The following is a 27,763-nucleotide window of genomic DNA, read 5'->3' on the forward strand; positions in this document are numbered from 1 at the left end:
GGACATGGTTAAGTTGACAAAAAGAACATCATCCACAGTTAAATAATTCATAGATGACATTATATGCAAGTGTACACCTTTGGAGCTAAGATGACTAGATAACATAACCTAGGCAGACATATATTTGCCCTTTATCTAAGGGAGACAAGGGAGGGACTAGTCCAGCTTGGGGAAGTGTAAGAACAGGGCCAATTCTTACTTAGCTGATGTTTGGTGTTAGAAGTTGGAGGCGTTAGAAATGGATCTTATTTGCAAAGGTATATAATTCTATTTTTAGCAACCAAGTATGAGTAGAAGCTTTGGCTAAAGGATTTGTGGGGTTTATATATGGTAAGATGCTATCATTGTTCATTAGACTGAAGTGATCTGTTAGGGTGGTAGAAATGGAGAATAAGACTAAAAGCAGGGCAGTTGTCAGCTTTGTAAATAAAACTGTGTGGAGCTAAGCTGTATAAAATACTAAATCACAAAATGGTTTGAAACTGTGCCACCAGAGTGTGGTAGATCACAAAGTACAAGGAATGTTGTTGTATCTTTCGGCTTTTCCCGGTTAGGGGTCGCCACAGCGGAACTCCGGTCCGCTAATGATTGGTAGTTGAGTTTTACGTGCCGAGTTACCAGCACTGACGCACAACCTTCAAGAAGGTACACCCATTCATGCATGTCTCCACGCAGAAGACGCTCTAGCTGTGAATCGAACCGGACAGCGTCTTGCATGGAATAAAAACAAAAGGTTGCTATTATTTCCCAGTGGTAACCGAGAGGAATGTGTGTTTAGTGTCACTTACTCTGTTTCTCTGTAATAACCCCCTACTCACCTGTTCTTTATCTGTCCACCTACACCATTGAGAACTGAATATCACCTTTAGCCATCTTGTTCATAACTCACTCTTCATCTTCACTCTTGTCACTAGTCTTATTACTTATTCTATGATGGGTGTATTTCCATTTTTGGGTTATGGCTTTTTTCGCTTGCAACATAACTACCCACATCAATTCGCTTTCACTTCTAACCTTTTCTCTCCCCAAACTATATCCCAGCACATACTTGTCTTACCATAATTCCTGATTAGTGCCCAGCAATTCTTTCTTTAAGGCTGTTAATTCATTCTTGATATCTGTCAGTCCTTCACATTTCCAAAAAATGTGAATCTGTTGGAGATGTGATGTAGAGCAAAATAGAAATCAGTGTCTATCAGCCATTTGGAACATCATCTTTATTCCTGAAGGGGTATAAAAATATTTGTGAAGGCACTTCCATGCAAAAATACGGAATTTCCTATTGTTTATTGCTGACTTTGACATCATACAGATTTCTAACCATTCAGCCCCAGTTATATCCTTCCCTGTTGCTGTCTCCCACCCTAATATAATTTTATCTACTTTGGCCACTTGCAGTTCTTGGATTGCTTTGTACAACCTTGATATAACTTCCCTTTATAGTTTCTGGTCGACTTTCATTACTTACTACCTACTGTATTAAATCTAATGTTTCTTTAATTGTTACTTCCTACATTGTTTTGGTCTTCTCTGGCTTTAAATTCTGAAAGTATAAATACAGGCCTCTCTTAGTGAGTGTCTTGTCTGTACCTTTTGCCCAGCTCACTATTTCTCCATGCTCTAGTAATTGGTCTCAATACTTAATTCCTGTCCCAATTTGCCTCCACGTCCATGCAGTCACCTTCTTTTTGTGTATATGTCAACTCGCTAGGAATGGGAATGTGGCCCAGCACAGGCTGGTCATACAGTTCCTATCTTCTCCCATCTTTGAAAAAAAATAAAATAAAATTCCTGTATGAGATTTTATCTGTAAGACTGGGCTTGTTTCGTGGAAAGCCATTTTTGTGATGGCTGTCACCTTCATCTTGTTTATTTACTTATTTGTCTGTCATTCTGTCATCCGCAGAACTAACCAGTTACCACCCCATAGCTATTCTCTCTCCACTCTCCAAAATACTAGAGAGATGCATACACTCTCAGGTCTCAGACTACCTCCTTATTAACAACCTCCTTTCCAGTACTCAGCATGGTTTCCGACCAAACCATAGCACCACCACTGCCTTACTCTCCTTTACTAACACTATCCTTCAGCATAAAAACAATGGCTGTCTCTCCTCTGCTACTTTCCTAGACCAATCTAAAGCATTTGACATGGTCCCACACAAACAACTTATCTCTGTCCTCAATAACCTATCCTTCTCACAATCAGTCACCAACTGGTTTCAGAGTTACCTCTCTGACCGCCAACAATCCTTTGTATGGCAGAATGACATATCTCCCCAACTACCCGTCTCCATAGGGGTTCCCCAAGGATCCATCCTTGGACCCCTACTCTTCTCTGTTTACACCAATAATCTAGCCTCTGCCACCAAACATGGCACACTCATACAATACGCAGATGACTTGACCATCATCTGCTCAGCCCGGTCCCTACCCAAACTGCAAAAAGTCACACAGAAAACCTTTTCCTCTGTTGAAACATGGTTATCCGATGACCAATTAATACTCAGCCCAAACAAAACTAAACTACTCCTCTTCCAACCCACCAAACATTACTCAAAACAACTCTCACTTTAACATCACAGCAAAAGACAACACCACTATATACCCAACTGAACACACCAAATTGCTAGGAGTGGAAATAGACAATAAACTAAAATTTGACATTCACACATCCATGACCATAAAAAAAGTCCACAAAAAACTAGGAGCGTTATACAGAAATAAGCAATTTCTCACCAAAGCAGCAAAGATTTCAATAGCAAATTCCCACCTTATCTCCGCCCTACTTTATGCCTCTCCAATATATACCAACCTAAGGCAATGTGATCTAAACAAGCTAGAGACCTGCTACAACAAAATCATCAAATTTGCCACAGGGGCATCCTACCGTAGTCACCACTGTCTCTCACTTGCTGAACTGGGCTGGCTTGAACTCCCTTACCTACTTCAGTGGTATCAACTCTCACACTCCCACAAACTAGTAAACCATCCACTAAATATCCCATCCCTCCAGAATCTACTCCAACCCTGTCGCACCACCAGACCACTAAGATCCAGCAACAAAAATCACTTGCAGATCACTAAAGCCAATAACTCTGCTGGTGAAGTACTATTCTCTTGCGCCATAGCCAAATTATGGAACTCACTCCCACCCACAATTACCTCCGTACCATCATGCACCCACTTCAAAACTTTACTAAAAGCGCACCTAAAAACATGCTGGCTATGCCCTTGCAACTCCCACTCTAATATCATCCACCCCATCCAGCCACTACCTTTCTTTCCACTCCACTAACTACCTTGATTATAGCAAGCTCAGATGCTCATAAGCCTAGAACTTATTATACAGCAGGAACTTCTCATTGTAACGTTTGTCAATGTCTGTTATGTACTTCACAGATAAAGATTCTAGTTGTCTACTGATATACTATGTTCTTCATCTGTAAATATGTTGTAAGTAATTGCTATGTTAAACTGTTAATCGCTATGTAATCCAATGTAACTACTGTCTATTTTACTGTTGAGCTTTTCTCCCCGGGCCTCCGCTGAAAATGGACCTACGTCCAATCGGACACTCCCGGTCAACAAATTTAAATAAATAAATAAATAAATAAATAAATAAATAATTTAACCAGGGAAGAGAGCTGGTACCAAAACCTTTTTCATTCACTACTAGGACCAAATGACAAGGTCAAGAGTAACAAGAGAAATGAAAAAATAGGATTGACTAAGTGCCAACCAATTAATATATATTCTCAACTGTTCACACCATAAAAATTGCATACATTGTGCAACGCATTTTCAAGTTTTGCAGTAATGGATGTATCAAAGTAGTTAATGTGTAATCATTAGTGAGCAATAAAGCGGCATAGGATAAAAGTATAGGATAATGACTGAAGAAGTCAATATGAGATATTATGGTGATGTATACCCAATCTACAGGAAAGTCCCAAGGAATAGATGGTATTCCTGTAGAAGTTTGGAAGCTAGGAGGGAAAAAAAACAATAAAGATCTGGAATGTTTTGTTTAACTCTATTTTAAGAGGAGAAGTACCACCATCCTGGAAGAAAGCAGTGGTAGCTGTAATACCTAAAGAGGGTAAAGATCCATCCGATCCAGCTTCATATGGACCCATCTCAATACTAAACCACAGTTACAAAGTGTTTGTCTGTAGTGGCTAAAAGAATGGCAAGTGTGATGCCTAATTTGATAGGTATGCAGCAGTGTGATGTTGTGGAGGGAAGGCAAACATTTGACAACATTAACAGAATACTGATCTAGAAGGAAGCAGAATGTAAGAAATTACTACTGTTGTTGGTGGGTCTTGATAAAGAGAAAGCATTTAATAGAGTAGGCTGGGACTTATGAGCAGAGCAGTGGGAGCATTTGCATTCCCTGATAAAATTATAAGGTTGATTATGAGGCTATATGACGGAGTGGAGGCAAATATTAAAGTGGGTGGGGTTCTCTCTGATGATTTCTGCTAGAGCAAAGGAACCAGGCAGGGGTGTCCTCTCTCCCCCTTGTTACTTGCATTATATTAAACTCAAGGATATAATTGGTATGGTAGTCAAGAAAAGTTGTCTCTATTTGCAGATATTATTTCATACCCAACAAATCCAGAAAAGGGACATTACACTGTTGTGGAACATTTTGAGACGGTTTCAGATCTTTTAGGGATACAAAATTAATGAAGCTAAAACAAAGGCAATAGCTTTAAATTAAGTACCCACGCACAAATTGATTCAGCAATATCCCTATTTATGAGAACATGGTAAAATGAAATATTTAAGGGTATGGATTAAAAATTAGTCCGGTGTGGCAGCTAAGGGTATGTGGAAAGAGACTAAACAAAAGATAATGCAAAAACTGAGAAAATGGAAACTTATATAGATATCAGTAGTAAGACACAAGCAGTTAAAATGTTTTTACACCCCTTAGTCTTTTACATAGGTCAGACATATTTTTATCAACTAGAAGAGAAGCTGTAGATAGCAATTAATAAAGAGCTGAATTATTTTATCTGGGGGAAAGACGGCAAGAGTCAAGTGGGATATGCTTTTTCTTCCAACAGAAAAAAGCAGACTGGTACTACCCAATTCGGAGGGGTATTTCAGAACAACATAGTTAAGGCTCCCATACATAGCACAAGCAGAAAACTATAATTCATGGTGAAAAGAGATAATTATGAAACGGGGGAAGCGAAAGAAACAAGGAGAGACTGGGATTTTGGATTCAGACCTTTAAGGAGAATATCAATAGTCATACAGAATATTATATTTATAAGTAACAAAATATTCTAAGAACTAACCCAAATCAGGAATGGAGAAAGGAGATTCTGCCAGTAGGGATGACTGCAATTAGGGATACCGACAATAGGCAAGAGGGGCTGGAATTTATTGAAGAAATCTGGGAAAGGAACCAAGGTATTGGGCGCAAATAACTGGAGGGGGAAAGGTAATAGGGAGGCACCAAGAACTTATTTGGACTGCAAGTTAGAGATTTTCTTCCCTAGCAAGGATTGGTATCAGTATAGGCAAAGAGAAAGACATAGGGGATCAGAAATGAAAGACCAGCACTGGTAAAGTTTTTAGTAGAATCTAGAACAGAAGTGGCTTTTAAGAAAGGAATAAGTAGTAGAGCATTTAAAATACTGCATAATTATAAGAATCAGTCAGGGGAGGTTAGAAAGGGTTGGGAAGAGAGACTGGATAAGCAATTCACAAAGAAACAATGGGGGGGGGGTTATGTATGCATGTCTCCCAGTATGCAACAAAGTTTAGAAGATTTAGGATCTTTGCTTGGAAGTGTTTGCATAGGTATTTTTATACTCCAAGTAGACTCCAAAGAATTTTTCCTCAGAAAGTCAGCAAAAATGTTGGAGATGTGATGAGGAAGAAACTGGGAACATATTTTCTGGGAGTGTAATGAGTTGACAGGCTTTAAAGATTCCCTGCAGACTGCTCAGTCAGAGATACTGGGTGAGCAGATTGGTGTAACTAAAGAAATGATGAGCTGTGGTACAGAACTGGAATTGCGTAGACATAGTAAGGCCTTGCTGAGTCTAATTATAGTGACTGCCAGAAAAGCAGTTACTAGAATATGGAAGTTAGTCTAAACAGTGTTTCTAGTAGCAACGAAGATAGTAACAGAAATAAAACTAAAATTGGGATCTTTAGAAAAGGGTAGGAGCAAATTACGTACAAAAAATGGGAATTGTGGGATCAATATATGCAGAGGTGGAACAATATTTAAGAGAAGGAACGATTTGAATAAGCTACGTAATGTTTGACCAACAAAGACTGAATACATTATAAGTGATGTATAATGTTTGCATGTACGGTTGTGTCAGCATGGTTTGTAATATGTAATGTTTGCAACTAAAATTGTCAGCTTGGTTTATTTTCATTTATATAAATGTAAGATTGCTTATGTCATACGTGATAATTTAATAAATATGTTTCTTGTTCAAAAAAAATGACTGGAGAAGTTGACAGAAAAGTGAATGTCCAATAGTAGAATATTTGAAAGTGGAGACCATTGTTGAGACTAAGTTGACTGTATGCACAACTTTATTAGTTGTCAAAGTTATTGCAGTTATTATCAGATAGAATAGGGACTGATAAGTATTATGATAGAAGAGCAATATGTATATTAAAGTAAATGAGTGTTTGGGATGTAAATAGGATACACGACACTGTGCAGGATTATGTCATGGTGGCAGGATGGAAAAATGATATGTTCATTGTAAAAAATATTCAGAAGACAGAATACAGGTAGTGAATGATGCTATTGATTTACATCTTCATCCTGCTTGTCCACAGGATGGTGATGCTGTAGGCCTTCAGTTGTAAGGAGCTGTATCTCTTTTACAAGGATCTGTTTCCTTTTAAGAACAAGCCTAACTCCTCCCAAGTGGGAGTTTTGAATCTTACCTGCATTAGTGCATTCTTCTCCCTGTTTTCTCTGTCAGGGTAGGAGCTTGAGGCCGAGGAATCCATGATACACTGCATATCCTAGATGGGTGCTGCTGCTGTCACGGGTTTTTCCATAAGCAGGTATTTGAGGGTTGGAAAGACTAAACTGTTTTTCATCTACTTTGTTCCATGGAGGGAAGGGCAGTCATTAGCCAAGCAAAACTTTAAAGTGGATTGTTGTCTGCAGTATATTGGCCAACAGGTAGCAAACCACCAATTGGAAGAAACTCTTTTTAAAGGCCTACTAATGGCATGACTGCTTCCATTGCTTCTTCCTGCAGTAGTTTTTCTTACTTGGTTGCCAGTGCATACATCCACCAAGCGTTATTATCAGTTTTTTTTTCCCCTTCATTTGGACAGCTATCCCAGTGTCCCATATCCTTGATGGGTCTGCCTGCACTCCAATCTACCCAAGTGTAATGCCCACAAGTTTTGTTGGGGCCAGTAAGGATCCTAAGGACATTCTGGGGGTGCCACACTGGTAAACATCTGTCCGTTTTTTTTTGTTTGTTTGTTTTGTTTATTGGCCTGTCCTTTGTTACTCGCTCCTCCATTCTCCAGACCTTGTAGTATGTCTGAGGGGTAGGTGTGCACTGCAGACATGGAGCATATCGCCCCACCTCTGTTGTAGCTCACCATTTCTTCACCCCATTCCCCTCTTCTGGACATGCCTATTGATGCATTGTCTCCAACATCTACAAGAGATTGACACAGGAAACAGCCACAGGTCTGCCCACCCACCCTGGGGTGGTAATGCCCAGCCCTTCCTGCTGCTTTGTCAGTCGCTTGAGCTCCTGATTGATGTAGGGTCACCTGGACCATTGTCAGGGTTCATCCCTTTACCCCACTGAAGTGGGAAGCATTGTTATCTTGACTGCAACTCCAGCCATTTGAACCATTATTCTTGTTTTTTTCTATCTTTCTTCCATCCTGGTGGCTACTAATTAGGATTTGAACCTGTCATTCACCCATCTAAGACTGTAACTGAAGTGCAACAGATGTCTTTCTACCAAATCAGTAATGTATAGAAAGGCATGTCTTGACTGTTCCCATATAATCTGTCATCACCCCCCTGTGCTTGAACGGCTCCTTCATTCATCCTTGGCTGTTGATCTCCTTGTAAGTTAGGTAAATAAGTGCTTGTTTAGGATATATTACAGTACCCTGAAGCACAGCCTCTTGACGCCAAACTAAATCAGTTAATATTCATAAAAGAGCAAACCCAATGAAACTGTGGGTTTCATGAATGTCAAATCATTTCTGTTGGGTGTCAAGACCCCTGCAACCATCCATGCCTCCACAGTTACAGGCCCTTTAAAGCATAAAAAATGTCTTGCACAACTCCACTGCAGCAGTAGAGACAATATATGTAAAAACATACTGGGACTTGAAGATTTGGGGAGTTTGTTTTGAGTATATTGCACTTCTGTAGTTAATAGTAATTAAATAGTTAATCTCCATTTGTCAATTATGTGTTAACAGTGTAGGCGTCATATCTGTTATTATGCCTTGGTATGCTGAAACTGCACCTACTAGTGTTTGGGGTGAAGTGGTAGGTCAAAGGACTAAGAGCATCTAGCACTTTGGCATCATTACATGTGGCAACTCTGGGTTAAGGTGGTCCCTGAGTTTGGAAGCTAATGAGGAAAGATTAGCTGAGTTGTGAGTTGAAGATGGGAAGAACACAGCCATTGACCAATCAAGGAGGGTCTCCTTGTAGATCAGCTGATATGGTAAAAACGTATATGTTAAATTTACCTTTGGTTACCTTTGAATGCACAACCATTTTTTTCTTCCTGCATGTTTTACCTTAGTCCCTATCTTCATTAAGATTTACGTTACTTATAAACTATATTTTCTCTGTATAACTTTAATGTGTTTATTTTACTGTATCGCTTAGGACGAAATCAGAAAATCTGTATTTTGAAATGCATTTGGTTGAGAAAGCTGGTCATATTTAATTTTGTAATGTGATGCTGAGCAGTTTGGTTCTGTTTTGTTTCAGATAATCACATGTTCCAGTATTTTATCACAGTTGTGCCAACAAAACTCGACACATATAAAATCTCAGCGGACACACATCAGTATTCCGTTACAGAAAGGGTAAGTGTAATACAGATTAATGAAGTGCTTAGAGAATAGAAACTCTGGTATGAAAAATTTGTGCATTATGCAGTGATGCAGTTGTATAGCAGCTTACACTGTCACTGTAATGTTTTATGCTGTCATATACAGGTAGATCTTTATGTGGAAAGAGTCTTTGTTGTTCTCTTTCTTGTATCCTGTATGACCTTTGCAGAATGTAAGATCAGTTGCCTACAAAAGGTAACTTAGTTTCAGATGATTCTTTTCCATGCTGAGCTTTAAAACCTTTTGTAAAATATGCCAGCAACATCCAGTAGTGAGGTAATAGTCTAGCTGTATTTAACGCTTAACACTGTGGCATTCAGCATTGTTGTCTCAAAGATCCTGGTTCTCTAGTTTGGTCCCCTGCTGTGTTGCCTTCTTTATGTAATCTGCTGTGTTTTTACTGCAGTCTCACGTTGCTCTAACTTACAAACAGGTAAGTGAATCAGTAGTCTTAGAGATTGTCCATAAGTTTTGTGTTTGTGTGTGTATACAAATATATGTATATGTATACATTTGTATATCTTTATGTATAGATATGCACGGGTCATACATCATGCAATGGACTGGTACTGCGCCTTGCTCCCACTGCTTATGGAGACAGTCCCTCTGATTCTAATTAGGGTAGAGTGAGTATTAGAAATGAATGCTCAGTAGTCACACTCTGTGTGTTCTTCTTTAAAAGAAGCTAAACTGTTTCTTTCTTTGAGTACATTTATGCATGTGTGTGTTTGTCTAAGCCGTATACTGAGGATTTCAACATTATCATATATCTACGCTAATATAAAACATTTGTTGTCATTTTAAATTTAGCATTGGTGTTATTTCAGAGATGGGGCAACTATGGAAGAGTGCTTGTTGTCTATCATGGCATTACCCCAGAAATTGTTCTAACTAATTCAGGGCAGTTAACCTGCCTAGAAGAGGCTACTGTGGATCCTCTGATGTTCATTGTGGCCATCACTGCTGGAGTATAAATCCTTATCCATTGGATTTAGCTCATTGTAAATGTCTGTTATTTGTGGTTCAACTTCCAGATCTTTAGCAGACTTGCTTGCCCATCTCATGCACTGATCTCCTAAAAGGAGGAGCAACAAACACCATGTTTCATTTCTTTTTGTTGTAAGAAGTGATTGGTCAACCAACTGTGGGGGTCATATTCAGATTGACGCATAACTTCATTGTGCAGCATTAAGTAGTGCAAAGAATTTACCATGACCCAGCCTAACACAACTTTTCGGTGCATTTGTGCCAGCATAGCCAGCATCATGCCGGGAATAGGACTACATAGTATTTTGCAGCCATGATGATGGCAATAACTGTGCTGCTGGAATTACTGAGCTGTGCACAGTCATGTGACTCGAGGAAAAGTGTCAGACAGGTGGTGTGCCCAGGGGAGTACATGTTCACGTGCTCAAGTAAGCACCCCATAGCTGCAACACATCCAGTGGCACCACAGCAAAGTGGCCAGTCATTTCATCCATTGAAAGGGGAGGAACTCGTAGGAGAACAACATGAAGGGAAAATAGGTCAAGAGTGGAAGAACAGTATACTTTATTGGGATAGGACAGGTGTCTGCTCTTCATTCAGTTAAGAAGGGTAATAAGGATTAAGAGTGGGTAGGAAAGGAGGGTATAGGAAACAAAGCAGGGCAGACTAAGAAACATACAGTGCAGATGTTTTTAAAATACTTTTATTAAATGATCACATAAGACGTAGGCAGACGTACATTAAAAAGAAAACAAACCATGCTCTGTGCTCTTAAGTGTTCAAGTGCTTTTATTCTGCTGTATTTATTACTGCTTGTTAGTAGCCTGATTAAATTTATCTGTTGTTCTAAGCATTTTAGTTTTGGTTTTAGCACTTGTGTTTCAGGCCAGTTACTTTACATTTAAGAAAGTTCTTGTGGTCTACACTCTTGTGGGCAAACGCTTATCAAAACTCTCTCTCCATAAGTCTGCCCAAGCATTTGGAACACTATGGACAATTGCCATCATTTTATCCTGCCAACCTGGTCAACATGGGCATACTGAGACAGTGTAACAACTGCCTCATGTTTACTGACAACCCTCTTCTCCTAGCACATAATTCTTCCAGCTGCGAGAAATGTGTGTACATCAGTAACCTGGAGTCCATGCTCTCTCGTGCCACAGTCAGTAGTCCTGACAAAGAGGAGATTGCCAGCACAAACATATACCTTTTATATTCCTTACAGTAGTCTACACACTGCCACTACTGCTGGCAACGCTCAAAACATCCGCCATATTACTTGAGATACTTCCATAAAAATTTAAACAGACATGCCCACATTTAGAAACACTACAACACTTCTTTCTACATGAATATCGGTATTCTGACAGTCAGCACTATAAGTTACAGTGATACTTTTTATCACAAGTAAGTCACAGGAGAATGGAAACCCACATGCCTATGGCTTACAATTCAGTATAATAAGATTCAGTCAAATGAGTTTTCAGTATTTTGAAAATTCGGTATTGTGGTCTTGGTCAAATGAAATTCAGTCAAATGAAATTTCAGTCATGTGAAGTAGACCCGTTCCAGGCAGGTATGACCCTAGCCCTAAGCACATCCTACCTTCACGAAGAAAAAAAAATAATTGACTTCAACAATTGGCTTAGTTTCTCATGTCATTCCAAGGGGAGCCAGTATCTGTCTGCCTGGGATGACATGGTTGACAGGCCTCAGTGCTTGCCAGGGATGGTTTTCACCTGTCACCACTGGGTTTCTGGATGCCAGCCAAGGCTCTCACCTCCTCCATTGTGCCTTTTTTAGGCAGTGTCCGGAAGACAAACCTTCCAAGATAAAAGATCTGTCAAAAAGCATATTGAAGGTCATGCTGCTTAATGCTAGGAGACTTAACCTGAAAATGGACTCACTGGAGGCCCTGTTGACACTGGAAGGTGCTGATGTCTGTGTGGTCACGGAAACTTGGTTCAGGACTGTGGAGAGCACCCCTACATTACCAGGCTATACCTCATTCCACACATTCTGACCCCAAAATGAGGTCAGGAAGACCAAGGGTGGTGGAGTATCTTGTCTTTATTAAGGACAGGCACACCTCCAGACTGGTTTGCCAGCATGACTCACTGGAACTACTCCAGTTACAGCTGACAGTTGGAAAGACATCCATCCAAGTTATAGCTAGCTGTAGACCCCGCTGCATGACTCAGTACACCCACTCTTCTTACCTGGATCTACTTGACTCCATTGAAGTACTCCCTAACACCCTGATCCTTGATGACTTCAACTACTCCACCATGGAATGGGTAAACTATTCTTGCACTAATGCACTCTCTCAACAATTCCTTGACTTCATTAGTTCTAACACACTAGACCAGCTCATCTCATCTCCCACTAAAGGAGATAACATTCTGGACTTGGTTCTCACCAGCATGGGTGACCGCTGCCCCACTCCCATAGTATGTTCTGCACTGGTGAAATTAAATCATTGGACTGTCTCATTTGAAGTTTCTATCCCACCCACCTCCTACCCCCAGCTGTAATCAGTTAAAAAACTTCTCAGAAGTTGACTACAACCTCCTAAGTAAGCGTATCTGTAGCTTCACACCACCGGCTTCCTCAGAGGATGCAGTCAACTATGCTGAACAGTATGCCAATGCAGTATACAAGCACCTGTACAACTGCATGGACTCGGCCATACCCAGTAAAACTAAGACCTGCTCCTCAAGGAAACACAAAATTGTTTGGTGGACATCCTCTATCAGCAGACTTTACAACAAAAGGAAGAAACTGTTGTCCAAGGGTAAAAAGGAATACATTTCAAATTGGAAAAACTCCCACCTTAGCCTTAACAAGCAAATTAGATCACTAGTGAAAACCTCCAAGGCCAATTATGAATTGAAACTAGCCTCCATAACAAAGGGAAAACGTAAAGACTTCTTCAGCTATGTCAGGAGCCACCATGGCAAAGCCCAGGTTTGTTCCGAATTAGTACTTAACAGTATCACTTATACTGATCCTGTTGACTTGGCCAACCTGCTAGCAGATAAGTTCAGCACAGACTTCACCCCTTGTCCCCCCAAAAGCCCTTTCAACATCCCCAGTACGTGTTCCGCACCTCACATCTCCATAGATAAAGTGTTACAGACCATATCCAAGGCAAAGAACACCGCTTCCATGGGACCTGATAGTATCCCAGGATGTATTCTGCACCATCTCCAGCAAGAACTGGCTTCGTCATTGAGCACCCTATTCAACCACAGCCTTAAATACAGGCTTCATTCCAGCAGAGTGGAGAACTGCGATTGTCATCCCCTTGCGCAAAGGTGGTGCCAATACTGACCCTGGAAACTATCTCCCCATTAGCTTGACAAGTCTGATCTGTAAAGCCATGGAGCTTATTAGTATGGATCTCATAAACAAGGACATAGGCAATCTTCGAGCACTTGATCTCACCCAGATGTCCTTTGTGGTTCACTGTTGCAGTCATGACTGTAGGGTTCTTCCTGCCAGCAGCAGCCCCCGATCGGCCAGAATCCCAAACTCTGGATCGGGCATCAGCTGAGGTCGCTTTTATCCTGACGTCAATGCGCCGTAAGGTACAAAGACCTCAGCTGATGCCATTTCCCCAGACTTTCTTGCCGGGCAGTGCCCTTTGCAGTTCACTGATGCTGTTCAGCCTGTTCCTGTTTGTTTTTGGATTTAATCCCAGGATTTTCGTTTTTTAAAGGTAAGTACCCCGTTGGGGAGGTCTTTTTCTTGCTCCAGTCAGATGTCAGAAAAAGTTAATAATTGTATTTCTTGTGGGAAGCAAATACCTCATAGGGATTTTCACTCTTACTGTATTCCCTGCCTGGGTCCTGACCACGACGTTGCTAATTGTGCGTTTTGTGCTAGATTTAATCAGCGTACTATTAGGCGTAGATATAACTTTGCTTTTTACTATTTTGGAAAAAGGTTTAATTATAACATGTCTTCAGATTCTTTTCCTACTTCTGGGGTGTGTAAGAGGCACAGGGATGCAGACAGGCCTCCGAGGTCCACAGCAAAGGATGTTACTCAGTTTTTGCCAGTTGCTGGTTTGACGGTCGTCAGTGAGGCGCCTTTGCAGCCCCTGTCGTCTGCCTCTTTTGAACCAATTGCCTGTACCAACTCCAGTGTGGAGCTGATGAGGTCTTCAGATTTGCCAGGGGCTGGACCTTCGGATACTGCTCCCTCAGTTGGGTCCAGAGCCGGTAGGCAGGTACCGGCTTCTGAGGGAGTTCTCAGGCTTTCACAGCTTCCTGTAAATGTGGATTCAGTTTTACAGTCAAAGACAAAGTCTAAGGCTCCAGCTAAAGTGAAATGGCAAGCACAGGCACCTTTTGATCAGGGTCCTATGCCTCAGAGGCAGATGCTTAGGATGGCTGAAGATCTCTTAACTATGATCAGGGGTTCTCACCCCCCCTCCTGACAAGAAGCCTAGATTACGGTCCGATTATGATTCTTCAGACCAAATTTCTGTTTCTTTTGCTTCTTCCCTTGAGCAGGATTATTCCTTTCCTCTTTATGAGGATTCTGATGCTGAAGATTCCTTTTCTTCAGCCTCTCCTCCTGAGGATTATTCTTTTGGTGAAACTTTGCATGATATGAGGGTGCATTTTCACTGGGAAGGGCAGGAATTCTCTGAATCCAAGAAAAGGCTTAGGGATTTTCTTCTTCTCCCACAGCATAAACCTCTGGCTATTCCCCCTGTATTGGACATTGTTGATGATGTTTTTTCGGAAGCTTCTCCCTCTCCTGATTCGTTTCCCCCTACTCCGGCCAAAACGGATAGGTATTATAGGGATCCAGATTCTCACAAATTTCTTTTTAAGAATCTTTCGCCTGATCCGGAAACTATTTCTCAAGGTCCTAAGGGTGTTAAAGCGGCCTCTGCTAAAAATCCTATTCCCTTTGACCGAGAGTCCAGGGCTTTGGAGAGATGGGGTAAAAAAAGTTTATACTTCTGCTACATTGTCTATTAGGGCTTTGAACTGGCAATTTCATATGCTGAAGTATCAGCAATACCTTTTGTCTGTATTTAAACAAAAGATGTCAGCTGTGTCTATTGGTGCGGATAATCAGGAGTTACAGGATTTATTGCATGCTATTGAACAGGTGAGTAAACATACCCTGCATTGTGGTTTTGATTCTTTGGAAGCTTCTTGTAGAGCTGCTACAACTGGCGCTGTTATTAGAAGACATGCTTGGTTAAAAAAACAAAGCTTGCTGGATCAGGTTAAAGCCAAACTTTTGGATGCCCTTTTGCAGCACGATGTTCTGTTTGGGTCCAAAGCTGAAGAGGTATTGAAGAAAATGGAAGACAAAGCCAAATCTATGCAGACGGTTAAGGATTTTCTACAGGTACAACCTCCTAGATTTAGCAGACACTGGCCAGCTAAATCTTGGTCCTTTCCGGGCTCGGACAGGTCTTAGAGAGGCAGATTCAGGCATTCCAGAGGTAGGGGACAGGCACAGACCCATTTTAGGAATAGGCAGTGGAGTGCCCCCTCTCCCAAGGGAGGTGAAGATAAGTCTCAACCTTACCGAAGACAGTCTTTATGACTCTCCCTTTCTGGTCCCAGGGGCTCCTCTCCTGGAAGCTCCTGTGGGGGGAAGGATTTCTCTTTTTTATCAAAATTGGAGCCACATGACCCGGGACAAGTGGGTTCTGGACAGTCTCAGATTTCATTTCCACACCTTGCCAACACTGAATGGTTTGCCAGACCTGCCAAATCATCAGTGGGCAGAGGCACAATGGCAGGTTCAGTCCCTCTTGGCTATGAGGGCCATATAATTGGTGCCAAATTTAGAAATAGGGCAAGGTTTTTATTCGAGACTTTTCCTGGTTCCCAGGAAGGAAAATTCGTGGAGACCAATCCTGGACCTCTCTGTACTAAACACCTTCCTAGATATACCAAAATTCAAGATGCTCACTCTGCAGCAGCTGCTGCCTATGTTGAGCAAGAACGCTTGGATGGTGACTTTGGACTTAAAAGAAGCTTACCTGCATATTCCTATACGACAAGAGTGCAGAAGGTATCTGCGTTTCAAAGCAGGCTCAAAACATTACCAGTTCTCTGTGCTGCCCTTTTGCTTATCTACTGCGCCCAGGGTCTTTACGAAGTGCCTGGCACCAGTAATGGCGTTTTGCAGACAGAAGGGGATTCAGATTTACCCTTATCTGGACGACTTGTCTTATTCAAGCGGACAACAAAGACACTCTACTTCGGCATCTAGCTTTGGTGCAGCATCTTCTTCAGTGCCTCGGTTTCACAGTGAATCTAAAGAAATCAAATCTGGTACCCTCACAACAGATTACTTTCCTGGGTGCTCTTCTGAGTACTTCAACCCAGATGGCTTCCTTAACACCAGACAAAAAAGTGCAACTGGCTTCTTTTTTCCGACGCCAGGCTTCAATGAAACAGCTGACTGCAAGAAAAATTCTGCAGGCTTTGGGTTACATGGCCTCCTGCATTCTGCTAATACCATATGCAAGGCTGCATATGAGGAAACTGCAGTGGTACCTCGAGTGTGTCTGGTCTCAGCATTACCACAGTTTGGAAACAGTGGTCATGATTTTGCCTTGTCTCCAGCGAGAGTTTCTTTGGTGGTATGGAACAAGGGGAAGCCTTTTTGTCCTCCGCTGACCAACCAAGTTTTGACAACAGATGCTTCAGATTATGCCTGGGGAGCCCACATGCACGGGAGATGTCTTCAGGGTGTTTGGACGAAGGCGCAAATGCACCTGCACATAAATTTGAAGGGGATGCTAGCTGTGCAGAATGCCCTGATAGCCTTCAGGGACCTTCTTCTACCAGGTCAATTGTTGATACGGACAGACAACACTACAGTGATGTGGTACATCAACAAACAGAGGGGCTCTCACTCTTACCCGCTGTGCAAATTAGCCATGAATCTCTGGTACACTGCTCTGACCTGCAGTGTCGACTTACAGGCGCAATTCCTGCCAGGGAAAGACAACACTCTGGCAGACGCATTTCAGATCCACATGAATGGATGTTGGTTGTTCGGATATTCAGGATGATTATAAAGGCTTGGGGATGTCAGGACGTAGATCTCTTTGCATCCCCTCAGAATCATCAACTTCCAACATTTTTGCACAAGGCCCTACCACAAACTAGCATGGAAAGTCCAAAAACAAATGCTTGATGCTGATGTCTCAACCAGAAGACACAGTAGAATCCACAAAAGTCAAGAAAATGTCACTGGAAGAGTCCTGTTACGTATCCAAAGGATTTTAATAAAATAGTATAGTAAAAAACACACAAATATAAACAAGTTAGCGCTTTCGGGTGTTAACCCTTCATCAGACAATGAACAAATGTTACAAAGCACTATTTAAACAAAATACAACCAATCAAAAGTTAATAAAAGACCCGCCTATTTCTTAAGGTGGGCTTAATAGGTACTACATCATTTAAACCTGGGTTCCTGTGTGCAGTGAACTCTATGATCTTCCTAGATTCAACTAACTCAGTATATTGTTTAGTGTCCCCTCCCCTCTTGTTCAATCTCACATTTACTATGGCCCTGAAGCCAAAGCAATGAGTAGGATTATCCTTAACATGTCTAAAGAGAGCATTGTGCATGTCATTGTTCCTAATACTGGATAAATGTTGTAGAATCCTTATTTAAAACATATTCTGGTACTCCACTCTGATGAACTTGTTTCAGGAGCCTCCCTGGATTCTGCCTCAAATTCCTCATCTACTGTCTCAACGGGACGGCCGGATACTGCACGGTTATTTCAAGACTCTGCATCTAGCTGCCTGGTGGATCCAGGGTCTGTAAACACCTCTGCCCTTTCCAAACAGGTATTGGATGTAATCCTTGAAGCTAGACGGCCCAGCACTAGAAAATCTTATGCGGGAAAATGGAAAAGATTTTGCTCCTGGAGTCAAGTCCAGGGTGGTGATTCTTCTGTCCCAAATATTCCTCTGATTTTACAGTATCTGACAGAGTTATTACACACGGGCCTATCTTTTTTGTCTGTTAAGCTTCATGCTTCTGCTATTTCTGCACAGTACGATACGGATCCTCCGATTTTTTTCTCATCCATTACTTAAACAATTTCTTAGAGGGGCTAAGAATATTCGGCCCCCTATAAGGGCTCCTATTCCCACTTGGGATCTTAACTATGTTTTGGAGAAATTAACTTTTGCTTCCACGGATTTAAAAAATTTTTGTCTTGGAAAACTGCTTTTCTTTTAGCTATTACCTCTGCTAGAAGAATTTCGGAATTGCAAGCACTCATGGCTGTGGAACCCTTCCTTATTTTTCATCAGGACGGGGTATCTCTACGGACTAATCCCACATTTATGCCCAAGGTGGTTTCAGCAGTGGCCTTGAAATCAGTCTATTAATTTGCCTACCTTTTATCCTAATCCTCAAAGTGAGGAAGAAAGTCTTTTGCACTCTCTAGACGTGCACAGGCAGCTTCATCTATACCTGGACAGGACGAAGATATTCCGGAAATCTGATCAGTTGTTTGTTGCTTATGCTCCTACTGTTCAGGGGAAAGCAATCACTAAGCAAACTATTTCCAAGTGGATTGCCCATTGCATCAAGTTCTGTTACTATTATCATGGCAATCCAGTTCCAGTTAATGTTAGGACTCATTCTACCAGGGCTACTGTTACTTCAGGAGCTTTTCTTTGTGGGGTTCCTACCAAGGATATTTTGGAAGCTGCTACTTGTAGTTCTGTACATACTTTTTCTAAGCATTACAACCTCCCTCTTTATTCTAAGTCCAGGGCAGGTTTTGCAAGGTTTTGTGACTGCTCCCTCTGTTTCTCCTCCAGCCACCCTTTCTTAGCTTTGGGACTCAACCCTACAGTCATGACTGCAACAGTGAACCACGAAGGACATAGTACAGTTGTGTACTCTTACCATAAATGTAGATGTTCGAGTGTGTTCACTGTTGCAGTCTGGGTTACCCTCCCTCCTATCCCCTCTTTTGTTTTTTCTTTGAGTATTGTCTGTTATGAGGTATTTTGCCTGATGAGGTTTTGGGGCATGGTTTCTTTTTTAGCCTTTTCTTTCTGGGCACCTGACATCTGGGGCAGGAAAAACTGGGGAAATGGCGTCAGCTGAGGTCTTTGTACCTTCCAGCGCATTGACGTCAGGATAAAAGCAACCTCAGCTGACGCCCGATCCAGACTTTGGGATTCTGGCCGATCGGGGGCTGTTGCTGGCAGGAAGAACCCTACAGTCATGTCTGCAACAATGAACACACTCGAACATCTACATTTATGGTAAGAGTACACAACTGTACTTTCGGATTCATCAAGGGCAGATCTTGCCTGTTGAACCTGGTCGGCTTCTTTGAGACCATCACCAAGACCCTGGATGAGAGAAAGTCAGTACATACAGCTTACCTTGACTTAGCCAAGGCCTTTGACACAATCCTCTCACTTGGGCATCATCGAAAAGCTAACACAACTTGGCGTAAATCCGTATCTCATTAGGTGGGTAGCCAACTGGCTCACCGACAGGACAAGTCAAAATGGGCACCTCCACCTCCGATGCAGACCCGTCACTAGTGGAGTTCCCCAGGGATCTGTTATGGGACTCTACTGTTTATCATCTATTTTTCAGAGGTCCAGGCAAAGACAAAAGGCCTGTGGCTGACCAAATTTAAGGACGACTGTAAGTTGGGTGCTGTCATTGACTCCCCAAATGATGTTAACATACTGCAAGAGGGTTTCACAGCAACTAATGACTGGTGCCAAAGTCATGGCCTCAATCTAAATGCAAAAAAAAAATGTGTTATCATACCACTCGGCAAAAACATGATCCCTCCCGATTACCACATCAACGGCAACCCCCTAAGCTCTCAACCTGTTGAGAGACCTGGGTGCTCAGGGTGATAACCTCACATTTGACCATCATGTAGCGGCAGTGGTCAGAAAAGCCTTTTACTTGGTTTATCTCATAAATAAAGGGATTGCATTCAGAAAAAAAGGAGGTTATTACCTCAGTATACTCCTCCCTCATTCGACCAATAATTGAGTATAATGCCCCATTTGGGATGTACCTCTCTAAACATCTGCACCAACTGGAAAGGTCACTGAAATACCTCATAAAGAGAGTCCATGGCCTCAACACCTGTCCTATGCAGGAAGGCTCAAATCACTATCACTGTACTCGGTGTCGTACATATTGCTCAGGGATGATCTGTGTCTAACCTACAAGGCAGTCTTGGAGCCATACTAGAGGTGCTCCATATCTGAATCTAATATGCAACATCAACAAAACCAGCTGAAGAGACAGTTTTGTCTCTCCGAGGCTGCCCCATCTGTGGAACAGACTTCCCATACATGTCAAACAGAGCATCTCGCTGACCCTGTTCAAGCACAGCTTTGATGAGTGGATGGTAAACCACAAATTTGTCCAAGAGGTTCCACCTGCGTCCCTCATTGACAGGGGTGACAGATGCTGATTGAAGTTCCTTTTTGGGGAGAAATTCTTGGCTAGGCCTATATGGGCCATAGGGCCACTAGCGTAGTAACCTCCTATGATATAAACATTTTACATTTTCATGCATTATACTTTATACATATTTGTCTGTTTCTTTCTTTCTTTCTAACAATTAGCCTTTCGTCCAAGATTACATATAAACATTTTACATTTTCATGCATTATACTTTATACATATTTGTCTGTTTCTTTCTTTCTAACAATTAGCCTTTCGTCCAAGATTACATAAACTGCTCAAATGTCCTGTTCCTGTGTTGCAGTATTTCCTGCCTTCAGGCGACCCGTACGTCGGCTGCTATAGAAAAGCTTCAGCTTGGCTGCTACAGCTGCGTGTGACGTCACACATAGGGCCATAAACCAGGGACCCTATGTGTGACGTCTGCACGCACAATCCTCAGAACATTTCAGCCACAGATGACTTTGCAACCTACGATCGTTCTCCAGATGGCAGATCAACTATAGATAAGTAACCCGTTGGGTTTTTTTCATTTCTAATATTTTACCAATCTTTCGTATTGCTTAGGCTTGGTTGTTGTAGCTTTCAGCTGATGTCAGGTAAATAGCGAAAGTGCCAATGCGGGCGCCAGATTCCCCATAAGGACACCCATGACAAATGTGTTTTCTGCTTAGGCCGGTAACACGACCATAACACCTGCCCTATTTATAAATCTTTTGTGCCTAAGACCTTACATAGCCGTCTGGCAGCCCTAAACCTTTATTTAGAAAACCAACGCTTCAAACGGCTGGCTGTCAGGATGGATCCTGCTTTGGAGGCCACCCAAGAACCTCCGCGTAAGAAGGCCAAGATGCCTAGGCCTTCATCGCCTGCCGCTTCGCACCACGATGCCCCACCAACTACCAATATAGGAGTTGAGGAGTATTCAGTGGATCCGTCGCCTTCATCGACCTCCCTCGCGGAGGCCGCTGCACAGCCGATGTCCGGCACATCCATGGAGCTTTCTCAGACACAGACACCTGTTGAATTCGAGGGGGAACCAGATTTAGGGCTTCCTTCGACCGGGATCCAGACCTTGGATACAGCCGCTGCCAAACCCAGCTCTAGACAGACTCCAACCAAAAAGAAGCAGAAAACGAAATGTATTTCACCTGCTTCTAAAGCCCATCTAGACTGGGAGGCCTTCACCTCCTCTGTTATGCAGGCTTTTGTGGCCCTTAGGCCTTCTGCCTCACTCACAACTACATTGCCTCTACTAAGCCCTAGGCCTCCCTCTGCTTCTTCTATTCCTATGGCTCCCCTCCCGGAGGAAGAAGTAGTACATGAATCTACCTACTCTTCCTCGGATGAATCCATCTGTTATGCATCCCAGATTGCCAGTCCCAAGGAATATTACTCTCCTGATGAGGATTCTGTGGAAGGGGATTCTCCGCCTGAAGACATTACATTTGGTGAAACCATAACCAAAATGAAAGACTACTTCAAATGGGGATACTTCCCAGATGACTGAAATCCAAAAACGATAATTTGAACTGCTGCAAGTGCAGTCCCCCTCCCCTTCAGCTGTTCCCCCTTTTCTTCCTGCATACTTGGATGCATTTTCTGCAGCCTCTAGAACTCCTGACTCACAACCCCCTGCACATAAGTGCCCAGACCGCTTCTACAAGGTGCCAGAGGAACACAAATTCCTCATAAAGCCACCTGTAGCAGACTCAGCAGTGATTGCCACTGCCCCTAATAAGCAGTCTAGGTTGCTACCTTCTGCCTCCCTATTGCCCATGGATAAAGATAGCAAATCCATGGATACTAGAGGCAAGAAGGTGTACACTTCCTCCACTTTGGCCTTCACAGTCATTAACTATCAAACACACATGACCAAGTATGCCCTGTACTTAGTATCCCAAGCCACCTCTATGTTGGCTTCTATTCCTGACAGTCCCATTAAAACGGATATTTCCTCCAAATTATCCTTAGCACTACAAGTAGCTAGACACTGTATAAGATGCAGTTATGATGCTGCAGAAGCTTCTGCTCTCTCTGCAGCATCAGCATATGTCCTTAGGAGATATTTTTGGCTTAGAATACAAAATCTGCCAGAGGACTTCAAGTCCAAAATCTTGGATGCTCCCCTGGATCACAACTTCCTCTTTGGAAAGCAATTTGCAGACCTATTTAAGAATCTGCAAGAAAAAAGCAAAGAGTTACAGGATATTAAACATCTCCTAGTATCCCCTATACCCAAATTTTATAGGAACTACCCGGCTAAGGCTACCTTTGTTAGGCGTAACCCACATTCTGCTGCCTCCTCCTCCAGACCCAGAAGAGGAAATAGAAAACATTCCTCATCCAGGCCCACTGGCCCACTTCCTCAACCTAGACAGCCCTTTCAGGACAGGGGAGGTCCCAGTAATGCGTGACTGCCTTGCTCATCTGACCCTCTCAGCTCACATTACCCACTGTTTCCCCTTCTGGCAGAAAATCACCACAGACCAATTGGGTATTAACCATTATTCAAAAAGGATATTTCCTATCCTGGAAACAAATTCCCCCTTTGAAAGGCATTCCATTTCCCCCAAAAAAACAATGCCATCTCCTTCCACAAATTCTGTCAGATCTGCAACAACAAGGCACAATAGAGTCTGTTCCTACAGGGCAAGAAGGAAAGGGATTCTACTCCCGTCTGTTCCTGGTCCCTCGAAAGGATGGTCCCTGGAGACCCATTTTGGATCTCTCCTTCCTAAACCTTTACCTGCAGGTACCATCCTTCAAAATGCTGCCACTGCCCACTCTCCTGCCCCTCATACCCTCAAATGCTTTCATGGTCACCTTGGACCTAAAAGATGCTTACCTGCACATTCCTATCAGGGCCTCACACAGACATTTCCTACTTTTCTCTGGCCCATCCTCGCACTTCCAATTTATGGCCTTGCCCTTTGGCTTATCCACTGCCCCAAGAGTTTTTACAAAGTGCCTAGCCCCAGCCATTGCCTTCTGCAGAACCCAAGGAATCCAGATTTACCCATATCTGGACAACATTCTTATCCTGGCACAGTCAGAAGATTCCCTCTTAAGACATCTATACTTCACTATGTCCCTTCCGCAAAGCCTAGGGTTCACCCCAAACCTCAAGAAGTCCTCCCTGAACCCAGATAAGGCCAAGATGTTCCTAGGTTGCAGAATCAATACATACCGAATGAAAGTCTTTCTCCCACAGGAAGTCTTGTTCTCCCAGACAGTCACTGCAAGGCACTTCCTTCGACTCCTGGGATTGATGGCAACAACCATCCCCATGCTACCATTGGCCAGAATGCATATGCGAAAACTGCAATGGTACCTCAAAAATATCTAGTCACAACATCAGAATCACTTGGAACAAGTTATTCCCCTTCTTCCCTGTTTAAAGAAGGAAATCATTTGGTGGATCCAACAAGTATAACTAAACCCGGGCCTTCCACTACGACCCCCCCCCAATCCACACAAATATTGCATACAGATGCGTCAGACTCAGGTTGGGGAACCACATTGCACTCTTACAGAGTCCAAGCCCAGTGGCAACCTCCCATGAAAATCAAACACATCAATGTAAAGGAGATGACAGCAGTTCTTTTAGCTCTGCAAACCTTCCTACCCCTACTGCTACCAGGTCCTCTTCTGATAGTGACAGGCAATATCACTGTTATATGTGGTACATCAACAAACAGGGAGGTACCAAGGCATACCAACTGTGCACCTAGCATCCCAGCACAACATATCCCTGCAAGCCAACTACATCCCTTCGCAGGACAACAAACAAGCAGACTTCCTGAGCAGAACGTCCTCTCCACAACACAAATGGATGCTGGACAGGACCATCTTCCTAGACATAGTCCACCGGTAGGGCACTCCACAAGTAGACCTGTTTGCCTACCCCCAGAACAGGCAACTGCAGACCTTCTGCACAAAGAGTTCCCCTCAAGCCTGGAGAGTAGACGACTTCAGTTTCAACTGAGAGGGAAAATTCCTGTACGCCCCCCCTCCCTCTAATTCAAAAAGTCCTTCTGAAAATCAGGAAGGACAAACCAAAAATCTTGATAGTGACTCCCTACTAGCCAAGGCAGCACTGGTTACCCTTCTATACAATTTAGCCAAGGGCAATCACTGCAAGTTACCCCACAAGGTGGACCTTCTGGCACAAGACAAAGGAACTCTCCTACACCCACACTTGCAAATGCTATCCCTGACTCTTTGGGTGATAAATTACTAACCCCATTCAGACACCACTATTCAGTCCTGAGGGAGGCCAGGAAACCCACTACTATTAAATCATACCTTGCTAAATGGGAAAGATTTACTCAGTGGTGTCTGGGACAGGGAAGGGACCCTTATGAGACTGACACCCCCCTAGTCCTCTCATATGTGTCAACTTATAAAGGGTGGCCTTTCTTATTCATCAGTGAAAGTGCACCTCTCCACATTATTAGCCTGCTTACCTCTAGATCCTCCCTTGTTAGCCAGGCTGCATGTGAAACTCTTCCTTAAAGGCATCTTACACATCAGACAACCTAAGAAGCATATCCCTCCTCCATGGGACCTGAACTTCATCCTGGAAAAACTCACCCAGCCCCCCTTCAAACCGGCTAATACAGCCTCTCTACAGTTTTGTACTTGGAAAACAGTACTGTTAGTGGCTAATACCTCTGCCAGAAGGGTTTACGAGCTACAAGCGTTAATGGCATGCCCACCTTACACCATGTTTCATAGGTATAGGGTCACTCTGAGAACTAACTCTTCCTTCATGCCCAAGATAGTCAATGACTTATCTCTAAATCAATCCATTCACCTACCCAGTTTTTTCCCCTCTCCATCTAACCAAGGAGAGGATACTCCACTCCCTAGATGTTCACAGGCAACTGAAATTTTACCTGGACAAGACTAAAGACATTAGGAAATCCAAGCAACTCTTTGTATCTTTCCACCCCATAGCATTGGGCAAGGCAGTCACCAAACAGACCATTGCATCCTAGATTAGAAAGGCAGTCATTTTCTGCTCCTCACACCGTGGAAAACCCCCTCCAGTTAGGGTTAAGGCACACTCCACAAGAGCAGTGGCCACTTCCAAGGCCTTCCAAAAAGGCATGGACACAGCTTCCATTATGGTCCACTATACACACTTTCACCAAACATTACAAACTGGGCCAAATTTCCAAAGCATGCGCAGGATTTGTCAGGGCAATCCTACAAGGCTTTGTTGAATCATCTTCTGCATCCGCCACCCTTTCATCAAACTAAGCTGTGGTACTCTCCCACACCAAGAATACTGCAACATAGGAATAGAAGGACATAGAATAGTTGTGTAAAATCTTACCATAACCAAAGATGTCCTTCTCTTCCATGTTGCAGTATTCCTTCCCACCCACCATTCCCCTTCACAGACTCTACCAGTCTATCTGCTCCCTGATGCCTCTCTCCATTACAGAAGAGACCCAGGGCTTTATAAATGTCACATTTGACAGCCTATCCTGTTGGGCCATGTACTCTACCTGCTTAGCTTCAAGTTCTGAGGATTGTGCGTGCAGACGTCACACATAGGGTCCCTGGTTTATGGCCCTACGTGTGACATCTCACGCAGCTGAAACAGACGAGCTGAAGCTTTTGTATAGGAGCCGACGTACGGGTCACCTGAAGGCAAGAAATCCCACACCAAGAATACTGCAACATGGAAGAGAAGTACATCTATGGTTATGGTAAGATTTTACACAACTAATCTTTCCTGACTTCCCTTTAACGTCACTCCTCCTTAACAGCAGTCTGTATGTGTTGTTCCCGCAACTCCCATTCATTTTTATGTATTTTGTTACTTTCATTTTCTAAAAACCCCACCTCCAGGTATTTTATCTCCTTTGCCATATTCAGTACTTCAGTTGTAGTTGGTCTAGATTTTGATTTCCATTTTCTAGTAATTGCTTTTTTGGAAACCAATATTATTAAACATTGCACCTTACTCTGTATGGGCAGTTGAGATGTTATGGTCCATCTCAAAAGAAGAATTTCCTTAGTACAGCGCAGATTAAGACTGACACTGAGATATTAACACTGCACAGTGGAGAGATGCACACCGACTGAAGGTGGGTAAATGGTGATAAGGAGGATTGTTCTTACAGGCAGGAGATAGGGAGTGGCTCACAAGGAAGGAAAACACACTGATGGAGGATATGGAGGATATACCTGACTGGCCCAAAGGGGAAAACCCTGTGATGTCAGCAGATGTGCAGGGCAGTGATCCAGGCACACATGGCCACTGCAAATATCTTGTCAGAGATTTTGAGTGGGCTGTTATCTGCATGAGTAAGTGTAATCACTTCAGGGAATGTGTGACATACTGCAGTGTATGTGGGGTGCTGTGTAATATAGAGACCTGGAGCAGACATACCTGTGAGGGCAGTAATGGCCCATTTATTAGTCACTTTTGCAGCACTGAGGGTGCAGGAAACTGGCTGATTTGAGCATGCTAGAGGACAGATGCTTGTTGCATGGTGATGAACCATACTTGCACAGATGGTGCACATGCGCGCACACACAGATTCACATGCGCCATTCCAGAGGAAGCATAAGTGTCGACACTGCTCATGGCTGGTTCTGCCCTCGGGCATGGTCACATACATGGTCATGGTCAACATTCATTCAGCTCTGCTATGAGGACTTGCAGCAAAGAATGGCACTCTGCATCCTGCAGTCCGTCATACTCCCCTTGTAGCAAGCAATTTTTACTCATTCACAGGGTAATGAATGCTGACATTCTCCTGACACACTGTTCTCAACATGGTATGCCATCCTTTGAGCAGGATGCTCCAATCCTGACACTGCAGGGCCACGTAGTACACCCATTCATGGGTCAGCTGATGGAAGCTCTACATCATCGCGAGAAGAGGTGATCCCTTAACCTCCCCAGCGCCCTAGCCATGTGCATGGCTGTTTCCTCTGCTACGCATGACTCTTCTGCCTCTGTTAGTATGTTTATCCCACACCTATTTGTGCATATGGGTGATGACTGTGTCGCAACGTTTTTGCGGCGCATCTCTTTTCATTTCTCCAAGTCTTTTGGGTTTCTAACACCATGACAGGAATCAACCCCATTCCTAAGTCAAAGGATGATTAAAGTTCATGAAATTAGTATTGTTGCAATCTTTGATGTCAGCCAGAAGTGCTCTTCGCAGCA

The 27,763-nt window shown here is 42.9% G+C and overlaps 1 protein-coding gene across 4 annotated transcripts in view; it reads left to right on the top strand.

Moving 5' to 3' along the window:
- Positions 1 to 27,763, top strand: part of ERGIC2 (ERGIC and golgi 2) — a 646,362-nt gene that overhangs the window by 432,785 nt on the left and 185,814 nt on the right. For all 4 annotated transcript variants that reach the window (XM_044088198.1, XM_044088197.1, XM_044088200.1 and 1 more), the window contains exon 11: positions 8,987 to 9,084. In XM_044088198.1, coding sequence (XP_043944133.1) covers positions 8,987 to 9,084 — 98 coding nt within the window. The remainder of the gene's footprint in view (positions 1 to 8,986; positions 9,085 to 27,763) is intronic.

The sequence above is a fragment of the Protopterus annectens genome, chromosome 11.part0 (genome assembly GCF_019279795.1).
Source record: "Protopterus annectens isolate FY-2018-M chromosome 11.part0, PAN1.0, whole genome shotgun sequence".
Taxonomy (NCBI): domain Eukaryota; kingdom Metazoa; phylum Chordata; order Ceratodontiformes; family Protopteridae; genus Protopterus; species Protopterus annectens.